We start from the raw sequence: 19,091 nt of genomic DNA on the forward strand, positions 1-19,091 counted from the left end.
GGAGCCGCAGCGCTCTACTGCCACCGCACGGCCGGAGCATGTAACTACACTCAAGAATTATTCATTGAATATTGTCTGAACGTTTAAAAGTGTTTCTTCTTCTTCAGTATTTCTGACTTGATTTTAATTCCTGAAGCAAATTGCAATTATTTCACCACACATCAAATGGATGAATTAACTTAAACTGTTGGTTAAAATAAGAATTGTTTTTTTTTTTTTCAAACACAGCGTTTTGTTATATCTCATAGGCAAGAGTAACAATAATGTGAATTGTACGGAGGAGGATGAATGGCCACCTCAAAATTTAAAAAGTGTATGAAAAAGCTTTGTTTATTTTGTATCTACAGGCAAAGCAAGGTACATTTGTATGTAATGTATTGTTCAGGTTAGTTAATCAGTAAAATCTATTATTGCTTGCACAGCCTGAGCCAAATACAACAGAGTCATTTCAAGGCACTTTTAAAGTTAACATTAATCTCATTTTACCAAATGAATTAATTCAATTAAACAGCTGAACTAACTTTTGAGACACATTTTCGCACGGATCATAATCAGGTTGATTGAGAAGTCCTTTATAGTATGTTGGCTTTTTTACTTTGGAGTCATTATGAACTTGATGACATTTGCTCTATTTGATGTTTGAAGTGTGAGAATGAACCAATCAGAGTGCAGCGTTCAATCACCTCAGTTTATTTACAGAAACACTTTGAACACAATCAAGTAGAAGAAGAGGAGGAGGAGGAGGAGTAGAGTAGTAAAGTAAAGGTAGAGTAGAAGTAGAGTGCAGCCTCTCTCACAGGAACGAAGCAGCATGCAGCATCAATACACAACATCATCATCATCATCACACAAGGAGGATTACTGATTACTGATTACTGAGAGTGCAGAGCGGTGAGCCGGCGACAGACGGACGGAGGGAGCGTTTCATTCACTCTCACAACCAAAACTGGACGTTTCCTTTGACTCAAAAGTGCAAAAAAAACATCAGTTTTCCAACAAAGTGTTCAGTTTTTGGATTAATTTATCCGGACATGTTTGTATGTTACATATATGAAAAATCCTCATGTTGTTTGATCTTTGAAAACAGTGACACTGTATTGATTTTTATTCCTGGAATCTCAAATTCTCAAAGAGTAAAAAAAAAAAAAAAAACTGTTTAGTAAATTATTTTATTCCTGCAGTAGTTTCATGTTTCTGTAACATTCATTTTGATAAATATGTCTTCATCAGGTTGAAAAAAGTAAAAGATAATAAGAAATGCAATGAAACACTTCAAAAAGATGCTTGAATTAAATGATTATTCCCTTTCATTTTTTTCCCCATTTTTACTGCAAACAATCTAAATAATCTTAAGAAAGTGAATTTTAAAGATATTTTGCGTAATATCAATTTGACACTTTTTAAAGATTTTTCAATGTTTTTCCCAAATAGATTTATTAAAATTTTTGTTAAATGAAAAGAAAAAAATTTACAACTCAAAATATTCAAAAACATTTTAAGAAATCGTATTCAGGTAAATAAATAAAATATATACCTTTTTCTTAAAAAACAACAACAAAGAAACCCAAAAACTTTGTCAATATTGTCATATATGTCACATAAACTTTCCAATAAATAAAATCTTTTTTAAGAACAATTTTCATAGTTTGGTTTGTTTAGCAGAATCACATCATTTTTGAGACAAAAATTAAACCCAGAAAATAAAACATTATAATGTGATGTTACAAACTGAATGTAAAAAAAAAAAGTGATCTGTTAAAATTATATTCCAACACTAACATTTGTAATGGATAGAAATGTAAGAAATCACTTGCTGATAGTGACCGCCGTCCATCTGTTTGTGATGAAATTAAAGTGTCTGCATTGGATTGGTGGAGGTAAGAATGAAGCCACGCCCACTGAACATCAGATCAAAACACAATTCGTCACTTTCAAGCAGAAAACACCAAAGAAGAGACATTTCAGCAGAAATACGTTCAGCTGTCGGAAAAGTTTGTCGTAGAAAACATTCGCTCGGTGTCCCGACCGAGGAGGCAGAAAACGTCCAGACGTGTGGACCTGCAGCCGGATGGGAAGTATGTCTCCCTCTAGTGGGGGGAGCAAACATGAAAGTGTTTCTATAGTAGCGTTTGTCATGACGGGGAACGATTGCACAACTGATTTGATTCCCGAATCATGCAAACAACAAGCATTACTTTAAAAAAGAAAAAAAGAAAAGAAAATTACATAAAGAAGTAACATAACACCTGATAATAATGTTATGGGAAGCAGATGTTACCCAGCAATCTCTTGTGAAGTTTTGACGTTAAATCAAAAACTGCTAACACAATGTCCTGAAGCGAACTGCTGACAGCAGCGCTCCTCTGGTAAGTCAATGTTGAATTTGCGTAATACGTATAAAATACACTCATGGCGTCTGAATGAGGCGGCGTCTGCTGTGTTCGAATGAAGAATCGTAAATTTGGAGCTTCTTTTTGTGGGAATTCAAACCATGACGATGAGGGTTTATTGCACTTATTGCTTTCAGTCTCCAACGTACAGGATCTGGTGGGAAGATTCAACGAGTGGCGTCTTGGCCGTATTCGGCCTCCTCGAGTCGCCGCGAGAGCAAAACCACAAACAGTATAGCATTAGCAGCGCAGAGGCTAACACATTGAACGGGCAATCGCGCGCTAAAATCACATCGTACCAACAAAGGAAGAAAGCTAGCGGTCCACGGCGTGTCGTCTATGCTAGCAGCGCAAGTCCAATCCCACGTCACAAAGCTCTCAAACGCCAGAAAACCAGAATAATAACAATAATAATATTCATAACGACAATATATCTTCATAATAATCTTCATAATGTGGTAAGAATCTGATTGTACAAAGTTCTACATTCTCCTGACGGTAAAAAGCTGCTCGAAGCTCTGAAGACGAAACACAGTCGCTTAAAAGTTGTAAAATATCAAAGTCGGAGCGGCCGGGGGGGGGGGGTTTGGTTAGCTCGCGGCGCTCTCAGTGAGGAATGCTAATGGTGCAAACGAAGCTAGCGTGTCTGCAGAGCGGGAAGTCGGCCAAACGCGTCAGAAACACACAACACAAAGTCCAGCATGCAGAAAAACCACCACATCCTAATCTGTACACGAAGAAACACCAGCAGGAAGAAACAGGAGCGCTCCCGGCAACAATCCACACATGCAGGAGGGATGGCGCCACCGCCACCGCCACCGCCACCGCCACCGCCGCCACCTCCATCGCCAGCACCGCCTCTGCTGGCTGCCGTTTCATTTCCAACTTGGCAACAAAAATCCTAGAAACAAACTCCAGCAGCCTGTAAACGTTTGACTGTACGGAGGCTCAAAGGAGACAAAAACACACAATCTAACATTTCACCTCGTTTCTCCTCCAGTTTGAAGTTTTACTACCTGAAAATACTGAATATGAATCTCAAACACGACTAGAAGTATCAACAGTTCTCATTCTAACTTTCTACAAAAATTTATTTTAAATACTATTTAAAGTGAAAACAGCTTCTCTAATTTTGTCTCCTCTGTGACTCCGTAGTGTCGCTGTGATCAGAGGAATCGATGGTTCTGATTGGCTGTCCTGAGTCTCACTGCCGTCTTTTTTGCATATTGGGTTTTATTCAAAAACGCCTCGAGTTATTTCCTTCCTTCCTTCTGAGAATCGTCCTTTTGAGACTTGTGATTGGAGGAGACAGTCAGGCAGCTCATTAGCGTTTCCTTCATTAGCACACCTGTCGTGTTGGGGGGCGGGGTTTATATGTTGGTGGGCGGGGAGTGGAGGCTGGTGGCGGAGGCGTGGCGGTTTGTGTGAGATTGCAGGCCGGAGAGCAGTGGAAGCTTCTGGAGCTCTCCGAGACCGATGGAAGCAGACAGACGAGCGTCGCACGGCCGGACCTCGGTAGCCGCGGTAGCCTCTACAACCATGGCAACCTCGGTGACCATGGTAACCAGCGCGGCTCGCACACCTTGAAACATCCTCATTTGTACTTTTATTACTATGAATCAGACAGAGAGAAGTGATCGGAGCTGTTTGTTTGTTTGTTCAATTGGCATTTGAACATCAAAATTCACTTGTAAACTCGACTCGGTCAAATAACATTGGGAAACAGAGTATTCCCTTGTGTATGTATTTTTGTGTATGTTTCTTTGCTGATCGGTGTGGTAGTCGCTCTAAAAACCTATCAGTTGGCATCGCAAAACCAATACAATGGGTTTGCTTTATTGAATGTATTGTCACTTTGGAAATCTTGTATCTCCCCAAAATGAGAACGCAGTATGTGAACTTATGCTAAGCTAAGAAGCTAATCGTCTCCGGAACAGCAGAAGAAGTTCCAGTTGTGTTCACAAGGGGGGCAACAACGGATCAACAACGGAGTGAGAGCGTGGAGCATTTTCAACCCGCAGAAAGAAGCTGGAGATACAAGGTTTCCACAACAGCGGATTGGCCAATGAGGAGAAGAGGGGGCGTGGCCAAAGAGAAGCCCAGATGAGCAGAGAGGATGGAGCTGATTGGTCGGTTTGGTGAAGCTTTCTGTCTCCTCCGATAAGTTGGTGTTTGACGCCCCCGCCTGCAGTCAATCAATCGGTTGTCACGGTGACGGTGGCCATGTCCGAAGCCCCGCCCACTCTGGAAGTTAGCTGGAGGAAGAGAGAGATGGCGGTGAGAACACCGCCCCCCCTTTGCTGTCGGGACACAGTGTGTCCGCGTTTCTCACCGCCACGTGACAAAATGGCGCTGAGCACCGCTCTTACTTGCTGAGCGTGGAGGCGGAGCCCGAGCGGTGGAAGTGAACAATCTGCCACTTCCCGTCGCGGCGGTGCCACACCCTGGTCTCCTCTGACTGGGCAGTGCGCGGCGTGCCGTTGGCGTCGATGTACTGCGTCACTCTGATGTAGGCGATGCACGCCGCCTCCTCGCCAACCAGGTGGATGTGCGGGTTCAAGATGGTGGTGTGAACCGGTTTACTGTTCTTCGACCACACTGGGGACAAACGCAGAGCTGTCGCTGTTGCCACGGTTACGCAGAGAACGACAGACGTTTAAAAGCCACTCACGGTTTTCAAAATAAAAACGATGGAAGTCCAGGCCTTCGACTAGATTCCCCAATGCCTCGGGCTCGAACGCCGTCACTGCAGGGTCGCACATTTTACTGTCGGATGGAAAAAAAACAAACAAACAAACAAACAAACAAATGACTGAGAGAAAAACCTCAACAGATGCCATCTAACCTGAACCTTGCCTTCACGTTTGACCAGTGGTTTGAATGGGAAAAAAAATCAAATGCCGGTACTTTATTATAATAGTGTGATTAAAAAAACCACATCAAAAACACACAAAAAAACATAATTACATGTTGTAAGTAAATGCATATTTACTTAAATATTGGCTTATTTTTTAAAATTCCCTAAAAAAATTTTTTTTTAAATCAAAGGAAAGAATGAGAAAGAGAAAGAGATGAGTGTATGTCACCACACACCGTCCTGAATCTCCTCATATATACTGTACTTTTATTGTCCCTGTGGGGACTTTTATTTAATCAGCCTGTACAGCATTACATATATTGGGTGTAATTTAAGAGTGTAATTGTAGAAAAAGAATGTGGTGTAGTTTTTTTTTAGCAGGAACCACCATATTTAAAAATAAAATATACATTTGTACATTTACAGTATAGGCCGCACAGGTGTCCACGCTGTAACATGGCATCAATTTCACTGTGGGATTGCTTTTTTTTTCAGACACAAACTAGTTTTAAACAAGACAACCATGGTGGGCGACAGACTGGACTGGAGGGAAAGAGAGAGGGAGGGAGAGAGGGAGGGAGGGAGGGAGGGCAAGTCAATTACTGCTAAAATATACAAAAACTTATTAGTTTTATCTCTGTTCGTAAAGTATTTGCCGACTGTGATTCAGAGGAGAGGAGATTTTCCTTCTGTGGATCATTGATCAGCCGGAGCACAGCAGGGCGGAGTTACGTGATGCACCTGAACGCATCACCCGTAGAAGAAGTTCACTTTCTGCTTGATCGGACAGAAACGTGACAATAGACTGAATTAAATATAATTAAATGAAATCCACTGAGAAGAAAATATAAATAAATAAATAAATAAAGGAATAAAAAAAGAGGTGAGAGAGATTCTTCCTGACAGAGAACTCTGTGTAGCTTCATACGTACGTGTAGCTCTCAAAGTCTCCGTTACTGATCGCCTCGATGAGCTGCTCCGTCACTTTAATGATATCCTGCTTCCTCACTGACACACACACACACACACACACACACACACACACACACACACACACACACACACACAACACAATTAATATAATTTGGTTTCGTTATTATCTAGAGGTATATAATTTTTCTCTTTGTTCTGTGTTTTCACCTCTAGTGTCTTCATCCTCAATGGTCGTGTTTGTGCTCTCAGAGGATTCCTACAACCACATAACATCATCATCATAATACTACTGATAATGATAATAACAATAATAATAATAATAATAATAACAATAGTAATAACAATAACAACAATGACACTGATATTAATAATAATAATAATAACAATAATGAGGGTACCTTGACTCCGTCGGCCTTCTTGTTGCTGCCACTCTTTCCTCCTGATCGAGGGATGAGAATCAGAAGAGACAGAAGCAACAGCGTCAGAAAGAAAGGAACAAAAGCAGAGAAGAGGAGAGCCGGCATCTTGTCCTCAACTGTCTGACCACGAGCCTTTCAGTTGTCCACCACCCTAATGCCCCCCCCCCCCCCCCCCCACTTCCCCCCTCTGCAGACCACAGCCACCAAGCATCCAACCAAATCCACCACAGACCACAATTCTCTAAATCCTCCTCAGAGGAATCCTCTGGCTCTGGGTTCAGGTCTTCCTCCTGGTCCAGGTCTGACTGGTGGAGCCTGGAGGAGGTCTGTGGAAGAGAGGGGGGGGGGGGGGTTCCTGACGTGGCTGGCGGGTCGTTGAGAGGCCAAATTTAGGATCAACTTGAGATAGAAGTTGCGTTCACATTCCTGAAGGTCCTGAGCAGCACGTCAGAGTCCTGACATGGAAACATGGAGATCCGCGGGACCTGAACGCCTCCAGTCCACCACACTCCCATTGGTCCTCCTCGCTCTTGTCAGCCAATCACAAGCCCCCTAATGGGCCCACTTCACACTGAGAGACTGTGGCACACTGAGAGGCTGTGGTTTTATGATTCTCCTTCAAGTTTCCATCTGCTCCATTGATTGTGAACGAGGGGGGGGGGGGGGGGGGGGTGGTGTTCATGAAAGTAATTTGAAAATATTTCTGCAGGAACATTTAGTAGAATCAAAAGTTGTAGTGTGACGCCGACACTCCAAACGTTCACCACAACACACACACTATAGAGAATAGAATACTGGAAAGGAGCCTGCTACAGGACTACAAACATGGGGGGAGGTGTAACACTGAGCTACCGAACAAGAGACAAGAATAACACGCAGCAACAGGACTACAAACATGGCGGACGACAAGACTACTTTGAAGCTGGAGTTAGTTTTAACACTGGTTCTTTGGTAATTTTATAAGATTCCTTTTACACAATTTTCCTTAAAACCTTTTAATAAATCAAGAACTCGGCACTCTGAGGCAAACGTGTTCATGTTGTCTGACTTTTGTCGAGCTTGTGAAAAATGTCAACTATTCATCCACAAAAGGTTTCATTGGAGGGAAACTTTGATTAAAGGCCAAAATAATTTACAAACAAAGTGTACAGTCTTCTGGTGTCTCTGAGGTCACTCGGTAGTTTCCCCGCTATGTTTAGACTTGACAACAGCTGCATCACACACACACACACACACACACACACACACACACACACACACACACACACACACACACACACACACACACACACACACACACACACACACACACACACACACACACACACGTACACACACACACACACACACACATGTACACACGCACACACACAGGGTGCTAACGTGTTAATTGTGTGTGAGGTGGCAGCCGGTGGATTTCCGTCTGTGACCTGGTGCTACTGAACCGCGGGGCTGCGGGTTAAAGGTCACGTGATGGCGAGAGGCGACGATGTGATGGATCCACTCCGACAATCCGCTCTCATCCACAATTGTCCGCTGGTGGAGTTGACTCGCCGTTGGCTAAACATTTGGCTCCACGTCTTTAAACAGTGGCTCTGCCTCTTGTCGGCTGCACTCGGGAATCGAACATGACTTCCTGCTGTCACGGTCCAGACGTAGCCTTGGTGTTGGGATTGCTGCCGCCACTAGAGGGCAACGTGTGGGTGAGCTGCGGAGCGGAGTCTTACCGGAGAAGTTTCTGGTGGCCAACATGGTGGTGAGGATGGCTCCCTGAGGCACACAAAGGACAGGAAGTGATGTCATGATGGATGCTTGGCTTGAATGGATAAAAAAAAAAAAAAAAAATTCAATCGTGATGAAAAATAAAACGAGAGCTTCACCTTCAGTTTCCTCCGAGCGTTAAACTTCTTCAGACACTCCACCGTCTCCTGTCTGTGCATACAGGACGCCACTGTGGAGCGGTGCTGTGAGGTGAAGGAGAAATCAACACCATCATCACCATCATCATCATCATCATCATCATCATCATCATCATCAGTGATGAAGGTCACTCACAGAGATCCAGGGGTGTTTCAGAGCTTCAGCGGCCGTGATCCTCTTGGCTGGATTGATGGTGAGCATCTTGTTGATGAGGTCTTTGGCTTCAGGAGTGACTGTGTCCCACTCCGGGGAGGGAAACTGGGGGCGGCGGTGGACGAAGAGACGTGAAGTCGTGAAAGAAGGAAAGGACAGAAAAAAGACAGAGGATCAGCAAAGCGCCGCGAGAGGCGACGGTCAGTCACAGTCACGTGAACCTACATCGTAGGCTCCAGCTTTGATCTGCTGGTAGAGGCGATGCTGATCTTCATCCCAGAAGGGAGGATAGCCGACCAGGAGGATGTAGAGGATCACACCTGAGGGCCGGAGACAGCGGCAGGTCACACCTGAGGCTCACAAATCAATCCACCAATCAGAGACAAGCACAGCGAGAGAGGAAGCTGACCGCAGGCCCACAGGTCCACCGCCTTCCCATACGGGTCCTTCCGCAGGACCTCTGGAGACAGGTACCCCGGGGTCCCCGCAAAGCCTGCCAACAACAGGTCACACAGCTGGTCAGAACAAACAAACAAACAAACAAAATGCTAAAATGGTATCAGTGATGTGCTAAACATTGACAATAAAAATAAATTAAAAAAATGCGAGAGTTGAAATGAAAAGAAAATCAGTGTGTATTTTGGGGACTGACCAAACCAGGCCTGCTGCTCTCCTTCCACCTCGATGGCGAGACCGAAGTCGGCCAGCTTCACGGCGGCGCCTTTGGACTTGGAGGCTAACAACAAGTTCTCAGGCTGCACACACACAGGACACACGCTAACATGCTAACTCTGTCCGCAGCATCACATGAGGGACGCCCGCAGCGCCAAACCAACCCGCTTACCTTCAGGTCTCTGTGAACCACGCCCATCTGGTGACAGTGGAGCACTGCCTCCAAAATCTGCTGGATGCAGTGGCTGTTCGGGGGAAGAGGGAGTCAGAGGGAGTCAGAAGGAGTCAGAGGCAGTTAGAAGGAGTTTGATTGGGAGAGATAAAGGAGAAGCAGGCAAGTCTCACCTGGCATCGGCTTCACTGTAATATTCTCTGGCTACAATATCCTCAAACAGCTCTCCGCCTGTGACCCTGACACACACATGAAAACATGAAAGACACGGGAACAACTTCAGTACACAACAACAGAGTGACGAATTTCGTCAAACGGTCAGTAGAGCAGACCAGAAAACAGTGGAATTAAACTCACAGGTCAAAGATGAGGTAATGATGTGCCTCCTCTGATATGCTGTCATGTAGCCGAACTGAAAGAAGGAAAGAAAGACTTGAATGTAAATAGATTTGATCCACGATGAGGTAAGAAAAACGTGGCTGTCCGTCCTGATATTGAGTAATAGACAGTAAACAACGACAACAGACAATCGGCCCGATTCCCAACAAAGATACAGTTGGGAATCACAGGATCCGGACCAGACAGTGGGACATTTTTAGGGTGTGTAAAAGAGCTCCACTCTTAGCCGAGCTACAACCAGGCCTATAAAACCTCAAACTTCAAACCGGCTTTCCCAAACATTGAACCTGGGTGTGTGTTTTGGGCCAAAGACAAACAGGGAAACAGAAAAAGGCACTCGTGAAGGACAGGATCCCACGAGATGCTTTACTGTTTCAGGGTGAGACCAGGAGGAGCAGCTCTCCTTGGAGCATCTACCCCAACTCCGCCCGAGAGACTGGAGAGTCCAGCTTCTGCAGTCGTCACTCCTCTCCTCTCCACGTCTCCCCCGGCAGGACTTGTCGTCTGCTCTACTGTTCAGGCAGATCTTCATCTCAGGCAAAAGAAGAAGGGAAATGCAGCGACTGCCAGTCCTCCCCCACGTCCCCGGACCTCCCTGCCGGCCCCGGTGACCATCACCTCCGTAAGAACCTCCGTGTCACAAACACAGTCCAGGCTTCACTTCACTTCCTCTCATGCCTCCATGACTGATCTGTAGCAACGTGGGCGTCCAGAGGCCTCTGGCACAGTGTCCGCCATCTTGGATGAGGACCTGCTGCTCCTCCAGTGCGCTCACTTCCAGTCCCGTCCGGTGTCGAATGCAACACACTTCAGTACGTGATAATAAATGCTCGGCGGATTTTAGCCAAGCGGTCCCTGTAGGGTCACCTGATCTACTGCAGATGTACCATCGATTTGGGACTTTTTCTTCTATTTTTCAATCCTATATATTATAAGAGACAGAAACTCAACCTCAGATTTAACGTGTTCACAATGTTAATTAGTCATTCAGTCTATTTAACATTGTACATGTTTTCTTTGGTGGTGGAAAGATGCTGACATGAGGTAAATGAAAACTGTGTTGTCATTGTGGAAAATGACACAATATGAACACGTGACAACTCCAGTTCAAGTTGATTTAAACTGCAACGGTTTCCTCCCATCAATTCATATTCCAAAATGTGCACTCACAGAAACGTATCTCGAGGTCTCTGCTTTCCAAATAGCAACTAGCCCTCAACAGAAAAACAAACCTCACGTACCAATCAAGGCATGATTTAGCTTTCAACAGCTCTTCTCCAACAATGGGAGCATTTACTTATATTTACGACACCGCCAGCTGCATACAGAAGCACATTAGTTACCTACATCTGATCGTCTTCAAACTACTCCATGAGATTGTTATTGAAACTTTGTCCCTCTGAATGTGAAGAGTGCCACATACAAGCTGCTCTGCTGAAACTCCATGGTGACCCATGAAAATAGTGCTGGGTACTGAACTTTGGTTATTTTACTGCAATGACCAAAATGCTGTGATATTGTGTTATCCAGTACCAGAACACGTGGAACTCTGTCCGGGGACGTCAACACTCCAGCCGCTGCCCCATGAGCGTGTTAGAACATGGATCAAATGTACGGGGGCCTGCTGGAAAATAAGTCAGCTGACATTCAACATTATGTTGATGCTCTCCTCACGCTCTCCTCCCATCCCGCCTGAGAGAAACTCTCTTCCCGCTGTCAGACTTGGCAACCTGGTATCTGTTTGTTCAAGCATCCTCCACACCCTTCAGAGCAAACACGTTCTGCTGCTGGGTACCGCCAGCCGGGAGCCGGCTTGTCTGTTTCCGACATGTCGATCTTTCTGAAGGAGAACGGTGAACTGGAGCCTCTGTGACCTTTGTAGGTCCTTCGTTTGCAGCAGTGGGCAGCAGACGCTGACCTGATGTTCAAACCTCAGTTGGGGACGACACCCAGAGTCTCCTGTAACCCCCCCCCCTTCCTGACAAGAATCGTCTTTTTAGAGCAGCGACGTGTTTTTCTCATCCAGAATGTCTGTACTAACGATTTTCTGCAGAATCATCACTGTTTGGAGAAAAGTTCTCCTCAGTCCACTGACCTACCAGAAGATTCCTCCACAAACTCCCTGAATTCATGTAGAGAATCTGAGCCGGAGGTCAGAGACACACTGGTGGCCATCCCTACGCTGTCAGTCATCATCACCGTCTGTGAGTCTGGAGCAGCTGGCAGCGCCTCCTGGTGACCGCAGGGAGCCTGGAGCACCAGTCCTCAGCATTCACCTGCTCTTTTACAGTCACATTCATACATCTAAAGATAGATGGTAACATTCATACGTTTAAATCTATATAGTCACATTTATACCTTTAAAATTGTACAGTCACAGTCTGACAGTCCAATTTATGCATACAGTAACATTCACCCAGTCACATTCACACAGTCACATTCACACGGTCACATTCACACAGTCACATTCACATGGTCACATTCACACGGTCACATTCACACAGTAACATTCACACGGTCACATTCACACCGTCACATTCACATGGTCACATTCACACAGTAAGATTCACACAGTCACATTCACGCAGTTATGTTCACACAGTCACATTCACACAGTAATATTCACACGGTAACATACACATGGTCACATTCATATGGCCACATTCACACAGTCACATTCGCACAGTAACATTCACTCGGTCTAATTCACACAGTCACAGTCACATTCACACGGTCACATTCACACAGTCACATTCACACTGTAACATTCACTGGCTAACATTCACACGGTCTAATTCACACAGTAACATTCACACGGCAACATTCACATAGTCACACTCACACAGTAACACTCACACGGTCACATTCACACACTCACATTCACACAGTCACATTCACACGGTCACATTCACCAGTGTTTGTCTTGCCACATTCTCTGCTTCACCTGAGGCCCCCGGTTGCTCAGACTCAGCTGCAGACTGTCAGCAGCTCCACCAGCAGTGGATTCCACTGCACCACCCCACATTAAGGTGAAGCCGCCCCGGCGCTCGGCTCTCTGCTGTCAGCCGCCTCTCACTGTTCTGCTGGTGGCTCACATCCCCACTGGGAACATTTTACATTCCTGCAGTACACCAAGTAAAACCTCCTCTCGTTGAACATGAGAGACACGTCACCTGACTGTCAGAGTCCAACACAACCAGATCTCCCTCTGCAGAAAGAAGGAAAGAAGGAAAGAAGGAAAGAAGGAAAGAAGGAAAGAAGGAAAGAAGGAAAGAAGGAAAGAAAGAAAGAAAGAAAGAAGGAAAGAAGGAAAGAAAGAAAGAAAGAAAGAAAGAAGGAAAAAAGGAAAGAAGGAAAGAAGGAAAGAAGGAAAGAAGGAAAGAAGGAAAGAAAGAAAGAAAGAAAGAAAGAAAGAAAGAAAGAAAGAAAGAAAGAAAGAAAGAAAGAAAGAAAGAAAGAAAGAAAGAAAGAAAGGCTAATCCTTGTTCAGCGTTCTCGTTACATACATTTACTCTGATTATTCTAGTGATTACACCTGCACACTTACTTTCTTGACAACTGTATTCACTGTCTATTATAGACTTTTACTCAGATTACACCTGTACTGGTAGCTGATACTCTGAGTATTTGTCAATACTTTATGGGTCATGTCTCTGTAGTTTAATGTGCCCGACTGAAGTCTGGTTTTCTTCTTTGCATATATTGTGTAATGTAAGCTACTGCCCACACACACACACACACACACACACACACACACACACACACACACACACACACACACACACACACACACACACACACACACACACACACTGTGTGAGAAGCACTCATAGAGAAATAATCAGGTTTTCTCTCGAAATACTCCTACACAGAACAGCAGCAGGATTTAATGTGTGTGTGTGTGTGTGTGTGTGTGTGTGTGTGTGTGTGTGTGTGTGTGTGTGTGTGTGTGTGTGTGTGTGTGTGTGTGTGTGTGTGTGTGTGTGTGTGTGTGTGTGTGTGTGTGTGTGTGTGTAGGAGGGTAGATGGTTTTGATGCCTTCACCTATGGACATTGTTGCCTAGCAACCAGCGCACACACGCTCTCTCTCTCACACACACACACACACACACACACACACACACACACACACACACACACACACACACACACACACACACACACACACACACACACACACACGCACACGCACACGCACACACACGCACACGCACAGAGTTATGTAAGACTCCTCGGTATCTGTGGAGCATCACCTGCCCACACAGCGCTCTGATTGGACGGTGGGTTGAGCTGCAGCCTGCTGATTGGCTGCCGGGTCCACCTGAGGTCATGTTTGGACCTCTCAGTGGTCTCGGCTCGGCTCGAGGGTCACGGTCACATTTTGCTGCTCTGTGTGGGCGAGCGGGTGTTTCCTGAGGAGGTCGTTTCACACTTGCTTTCACTGTTAACTGTCATAGCGAAGGCTTCCTGTGTGGAGACAGCTGCTGGCGTCTGATTGGTCCGAGATTAGACCGCCCACCAGTCAATCAGAGCAGCAGCAGGTTTAGCAGAGCAGCAATCGCAGGTTTAGCAGAGCGTCAGCAGACGCTTGGATGAGTTTTTCTCAACTGTGACCAAACATTTTGAAGTGTTTTGCCTGCAAATTGAGCCACAACTGGACAGTTTTGCTCCTGACGTCACGCACACACACGTGACATCATCATCATCATCGACAAGCGTGCGACGATGCGTGTGTGTGTGTGTGTGTGTGAGCACGCATGTGGCAGTCACACGATGACATCCTCCATGTGCTACGGAGCGGGTGACATCATCCAGCTGTTTGATCAGCTGGTTGTGTAGGAGGGAAACCTCGTCTCCCGTCGCCATGGCGACGATGTCCTCAGAGCAATTAGTCATGTTACTACACACTGGCTACCATGGCAACCAAAATCACCTTCATCATCAACATCCTCATCCTCGACACCTCCACTCTTCTTACCCCTCAGCCTACATGCGCCTCACGTACGTAATATACGAAGCAGAACATGAAGTAACACTCACCAATGTTGGGATGTTTTAGTAGTCGACAGATACGAGCTTCACGGTCCAACTTCTGGTGATCTGAAAACACACACGCACACACAAAGATTAGTGAGTCGAAACGTAATGGGGAATACAGGTGAATAGAAGTGTGTGTAGGTGAATACAGATTTGTACTCATTGAGACAGGTGTGTAGAAGTGTGCACAGGTATTTATAGGTGTGCTAAGGCCAATTCATACTCCATAAGAGTATGCTTCCTTCAGGACCTTCAGCACCGATGTGTGCTGCTCATGGTGTTCCAGCTCTCTCATCACCATCGGTCATATTTTAATCCTATTAAGCGTCTAACGTCGCTACTGTCTGAGCGCCGCAGCTCGTTAAAATGTTGCGATGCACCTGAATGCATCACTCAAAGCGGTCAGCTCCTGCAGGGAAAACCACACAAACATGGCGCTTCGTACAAAAAGCTCTCTCTTTTATTGAAGAAACAGTTCAGGGAAATGCCTTTCTGACAACATAGGAGGTGAGAAATAAACTGTGCAGTTTGACTAGTTAAAATGCTGCTTCTGAGACGTGTGGCTGCTGTGAGGGGGCGTGGCCTGCTGTGAGGAGGCGTGGCTTGCAAGTTCAGCAGCTTCTTATTGGAGTATGAACAGTCCTGCGGAAAACCCCCTTTTTTTTCCGTCAGCTTGCTGACGACACTGCCCAAATTTCGTCTTGTTCTTACGGCTTCATAAAGGGAATCTGCAGGGGTCTTAAGGGTGTGTACAGATATTGACAGGTGTGTATAGGTGTGCGCAGGTATTTATAGGTGTTTACGGGTGTGCGCAGGTATGTACAGGTGTGTACAGATATTGACAGGTGTGTACAGATGTGTACAGATATTGACAGGTGTGTACAGGTGTGTACAGATATTGACAGGTGTGTACAGGTATTGACAGGTATGTACAGGTGTGTACAGGTGTGTACAGGTATTGATAGATGTGTACAGGTCAGTAGAGGATCCCTGTGATTTTAGGTTTCTTCCCATCTCTCAGGTTAGAGAAGATCTGCTTGCTCACAAAAGAAAAAAAGAAATACAAATCAAACGCCCCTCATAACAGAGCAGAGAACACCAAATCAAACGCCCTTCATCACAGAGCAGAGAAAATCGGATGAAAGGCACGTGATGAGAGTGCAGACGATCAGTGAATCAAATGCCTCCTCAGAGGCGGGCGGGAGGAGATAAAGAGCCGTCTGTTACAGACGCTCTCCAAAAAAGAAGCAGGGACATGGCAAACAATCAGCAGCAGGACCAAAAAAAACACACAAAAAAACCTAACAGCAGGACAAGAAGATACCAGCAGGATGAATAGATAACAGTCGGCTGAGCAGCTACCAGCAGGACAAAAGAAATACCAGCAGGAACAACCAATGTTATCACCAATGTGAAAAGATAACTCTTGGATAAAGAGATACTACAAGGAGGAACAGCTACCAGACAGACCAACAGCTACCAGACAGACCAACAGCTACCAGACAGACCAACAGATACCAGACAGACCAACAGCTACCCATCAGGGAAAACTCCTGGCAGGACGAATAGCGACATGCAGAACCAAGAGCTACCAGGAGGATGATTATCAACATTAATTTATATTTATAGTGCTGTATTAATCCCCAGAGGGGAAATTCCTTTCCGAATTGTCCCATCAGTAGCAGCTGCACAGAGGGGAGCTGAGAGTCTTGCTCAAGGAGCCCCAGTGCAGTGTTTTTGCGATTGTGGGAGGAAACCAAGAGTACCCCCCCCCCACACACACACACAGGGAGAACATGCAAACTCCACTCATATTTGAACCCACAAGCTTCTTACTGTGAGGTGAGAGAACAAACCACTGGGCCACCGTGAAGCCTAATTATTTAGTATTTACCAACTGGACAACCCACTGACAGCCATAGAAACGACTCCCAGCAGGACAAACGAATACCGCGAGTGCCACCAGGACAAACAACACCCTGCAAGACTAACAGCAAAAAAACAGCAGGAAGAGCAGCTTCTAGCAGCAGGATAATCTCTCACATCTATCGGCAGGACCGGCTGCTGACAGCAGGACGTCCAAAGATGAGCAGCCACAAGCAGGACGGAGAGAATGTTGAATGAAACCGAACGTGAAGCCAACGGCTCGGCAATCAGCAAAAGAGCAGGATGAAAAGATACCAACGAAACAACTGCGTAGAACCCGCCACACCCTTTCTGGCGAGAAAGGCAAAGTTTCATCACATTTTGCTCGGAGTCACTTCATATTTTGAAAACAGATTTGAAAAGGCTCTGGCTCCGTGTAAACGGGGAAAACAGGACTTTTCAGAAACGCAAAAATCATGCGTTTTCAGTTGGTCGTTGCCACGATTGGCTCCGGCAGCCTCCGGAGCGCTTCACGGTGTTAGCCGCGTTCACGCACTCAACCTCCCAACCAGGGAGGGAGCTCAGTCCGTCCACTGGGGGCAATCTGAGGAACAGCTTCTGCCCATTCAATGTGCGGACGGACGGGGATATCGAATCTGCACCCGTCCAATTGGGAGACAATCCGCTTCACCAGCTGAGCCCTCGCCGCCCCAGCAGCTTGATGAACAGCTGGCAGCCTGAACAGCACAGCTGGCAGGACAAGCAGCGCAAACCAGGAAGTACAGGTACAAGCAAGATGAAGAGTTACCAGGAAGACAAGCAGCTCGCAGCAGGACGGAGAGCGAAAAGCTGAGTGAACAGCGGCTAACCAGATGAAAGTTAACAGCCAGAAGAAGAGTTCCCAGCAGGACAAACAATTTGCGTTAAAGCAAACAACTACTAGAAAGAAGAAGAGTCACCAACTGGATAAACAGATACCGGCAAAAGAAACAAGACGAAGGCAAAGGAGTGGGATGAAAAGACCTCAAGACAGAACAGCTGGACAAACAGGTACAAGTCAGAAGTAACAGCAGGAAGAACGAGTGCTGGCAGGACGACCAGCGAACAGCAGGACGAACTGGACAAATGAGGAAGAGAAGCAACCAGAAGGACGAAAAAAAAAGAAGTCAAAATTAGTTTGTTTCTCTCAACCAATATTGGATGTTTGTTATGTAATTGTGTCTACACACACACACACACACACACACACACACACACACACACACACACACACACACACACACACACACACACACACACACACACACACACACACACACACACACACACACACTTCTTTGTCAACTTTGCAGGGTGTTGCTAGGCAACCAAAGAAAATCTCAAAATGAGAACGCTGATATGGAAAAAAAAAATTCCACAGAAAAGACGACAAAGATCCAACAAACAGATTTACTATGACTGCGTCTGTGTGTGTGTGTGTGTGTGTGTGTGTGTGTGTGTGTGTGTGTGTGTGTGTGTGTGTGTGTGTGTGTGTGTGTGTGTGGTGGGGGAATTTGTGTGGGTTGGTGGAGGGCACTTCTGTGTGCGTGTGCTTGTGTGGTGGCATTTTGTGTGTGTGTGTGTGTGTGTGAGGTTACAGTGACTGCAGTGATGAAACAGGAAGTAAGTTGTTGGTAGTGGGCGGAGCTTTGTGCTTCGGCCATGTTTGAACCGGTGACCCCGAGCGTGCAGGTCTGTCCACTGACCACCTTTGCAGTCAGTGAGTCTACGCGCGCCTGCAGTCCTCTTTCAGGTCCTCACCTCGGGCGGACAGCTTCTTGGTGTTGATGATCTTGGCGGCGTACTCCTGACCCGAGAGCACCTTCACACAGCGGCGCACCACGGAGAAGGCTCCCCTGGAAACACCAGAGGAGGAACCATGTTTCAGAACAGACAGAGGAATCGGACACGGTACCCAGACCGGGGCGGCAGCGGGTCTTTCCACTGATCTGCATGACGACGACTGAACCGTGTGTGTGCAGTGGGAGCTTGGTCAAGCCAGCTTGTAGGCGACGATGCGACGCAGCGGAGGTTTTGAGGTCTACAGACTGCTGGGACCTCGTCTCAGCTTCTCTGGCTTCTTGTTCATATCTTCACACTGGTTCCTGCTAGTGATCCCACTGCGGGGCCACTTGTACCTTTTTGACACAGTTCAGACGTCATATTACTGCATGTACCCCCGTCACAGCGGAGCCGTCAGGCCGACCAACGTCCCCAGCGACAGGTGCATTGTG

General features: G+C 46.1%; 1 protein-coding gene across 1 annotated transcript in view; it reads right to left on the reverse strand.

Annotated features, from left to right (window-relative positions):
• Positions 1-674: 674 nt before the first annotated feature.
• camk2a (calcium/calmodulin-dependent protein kinase II alpha) overlaps positions 675-19,091 on the reverse strand; it is a gene marked incomplete at its 5' end in the record, with an annotated part of 19,266 nt that continues 849 nt past the window's right edge. The window contains 17 exons of the mRNA XM_080508407.1: positions 675-4,645; positions 4,760-4,988; positions 5,062-5,156; positions 6,180-6,255; positions 6,388-6,436; positions 6,579-6,619; positions 8,327-8,369; positions 8,480-8,563; positions 8,655-8,777; positions 8,898-8,992; positions 9,082-9,165; positions 9,325-9,427; positions 9,517-9,589; positions 9,690-9,755; positions 9,874-9,928; positions 14,956-15,015; positions 18,619-18,713. Of these exons, the coding sequence (XP_080364533.1) occupies positions 4,642-4,645; positions 4,760-4,988; positions 5,062-5,156; positions 6,180-6,255; positions 6,388-6,436; positions 6,579-6,619; positions 8,327-8,369; positions 8,480-8,563; positions 8,655-8,777; positions 8,898-8,992; positions 9,082-9,165; positions 9,325-9,427; positions 9,517-9,589; positions 9,690-9,755; positions 9,874-9,928; positions 14,956-15,015; positions 18,619-18,713 (1,375 nt within the window). The 3' untranslated portion in view covers positions 675-4,641. The remainder of the gene's footprint in view (positions 4,646-4,759; positions 4,989-5,061; positions 5,157-6,179; positions 6,256-6,387; positions 6,437-6,578; positions 6,620-8,326; positions 8,370-8,479; positions 8,564-8,654; positions 8,778-8,897; positions 8,993-9,081; positions 9,166-9,324; positions 9,428-9,516; positions 9,590-9,689; positions 9,756-9,873; positions 9,929-14,955; positions 15,016-18,618; positions 18,714-19,091) is intronic.

This window comes from Blennius ocellaris (assembly GCF_963422515.1).
Source record: "Blennius ocellaris genome assembly, chromosome: 14".
Classification (NCBI taxonomy): Eukaryota; Metazoa; Chordata; class Actinopteri; order Blenniiformes; family Blenniidae; genus Blennius; species Blennius ocellaris.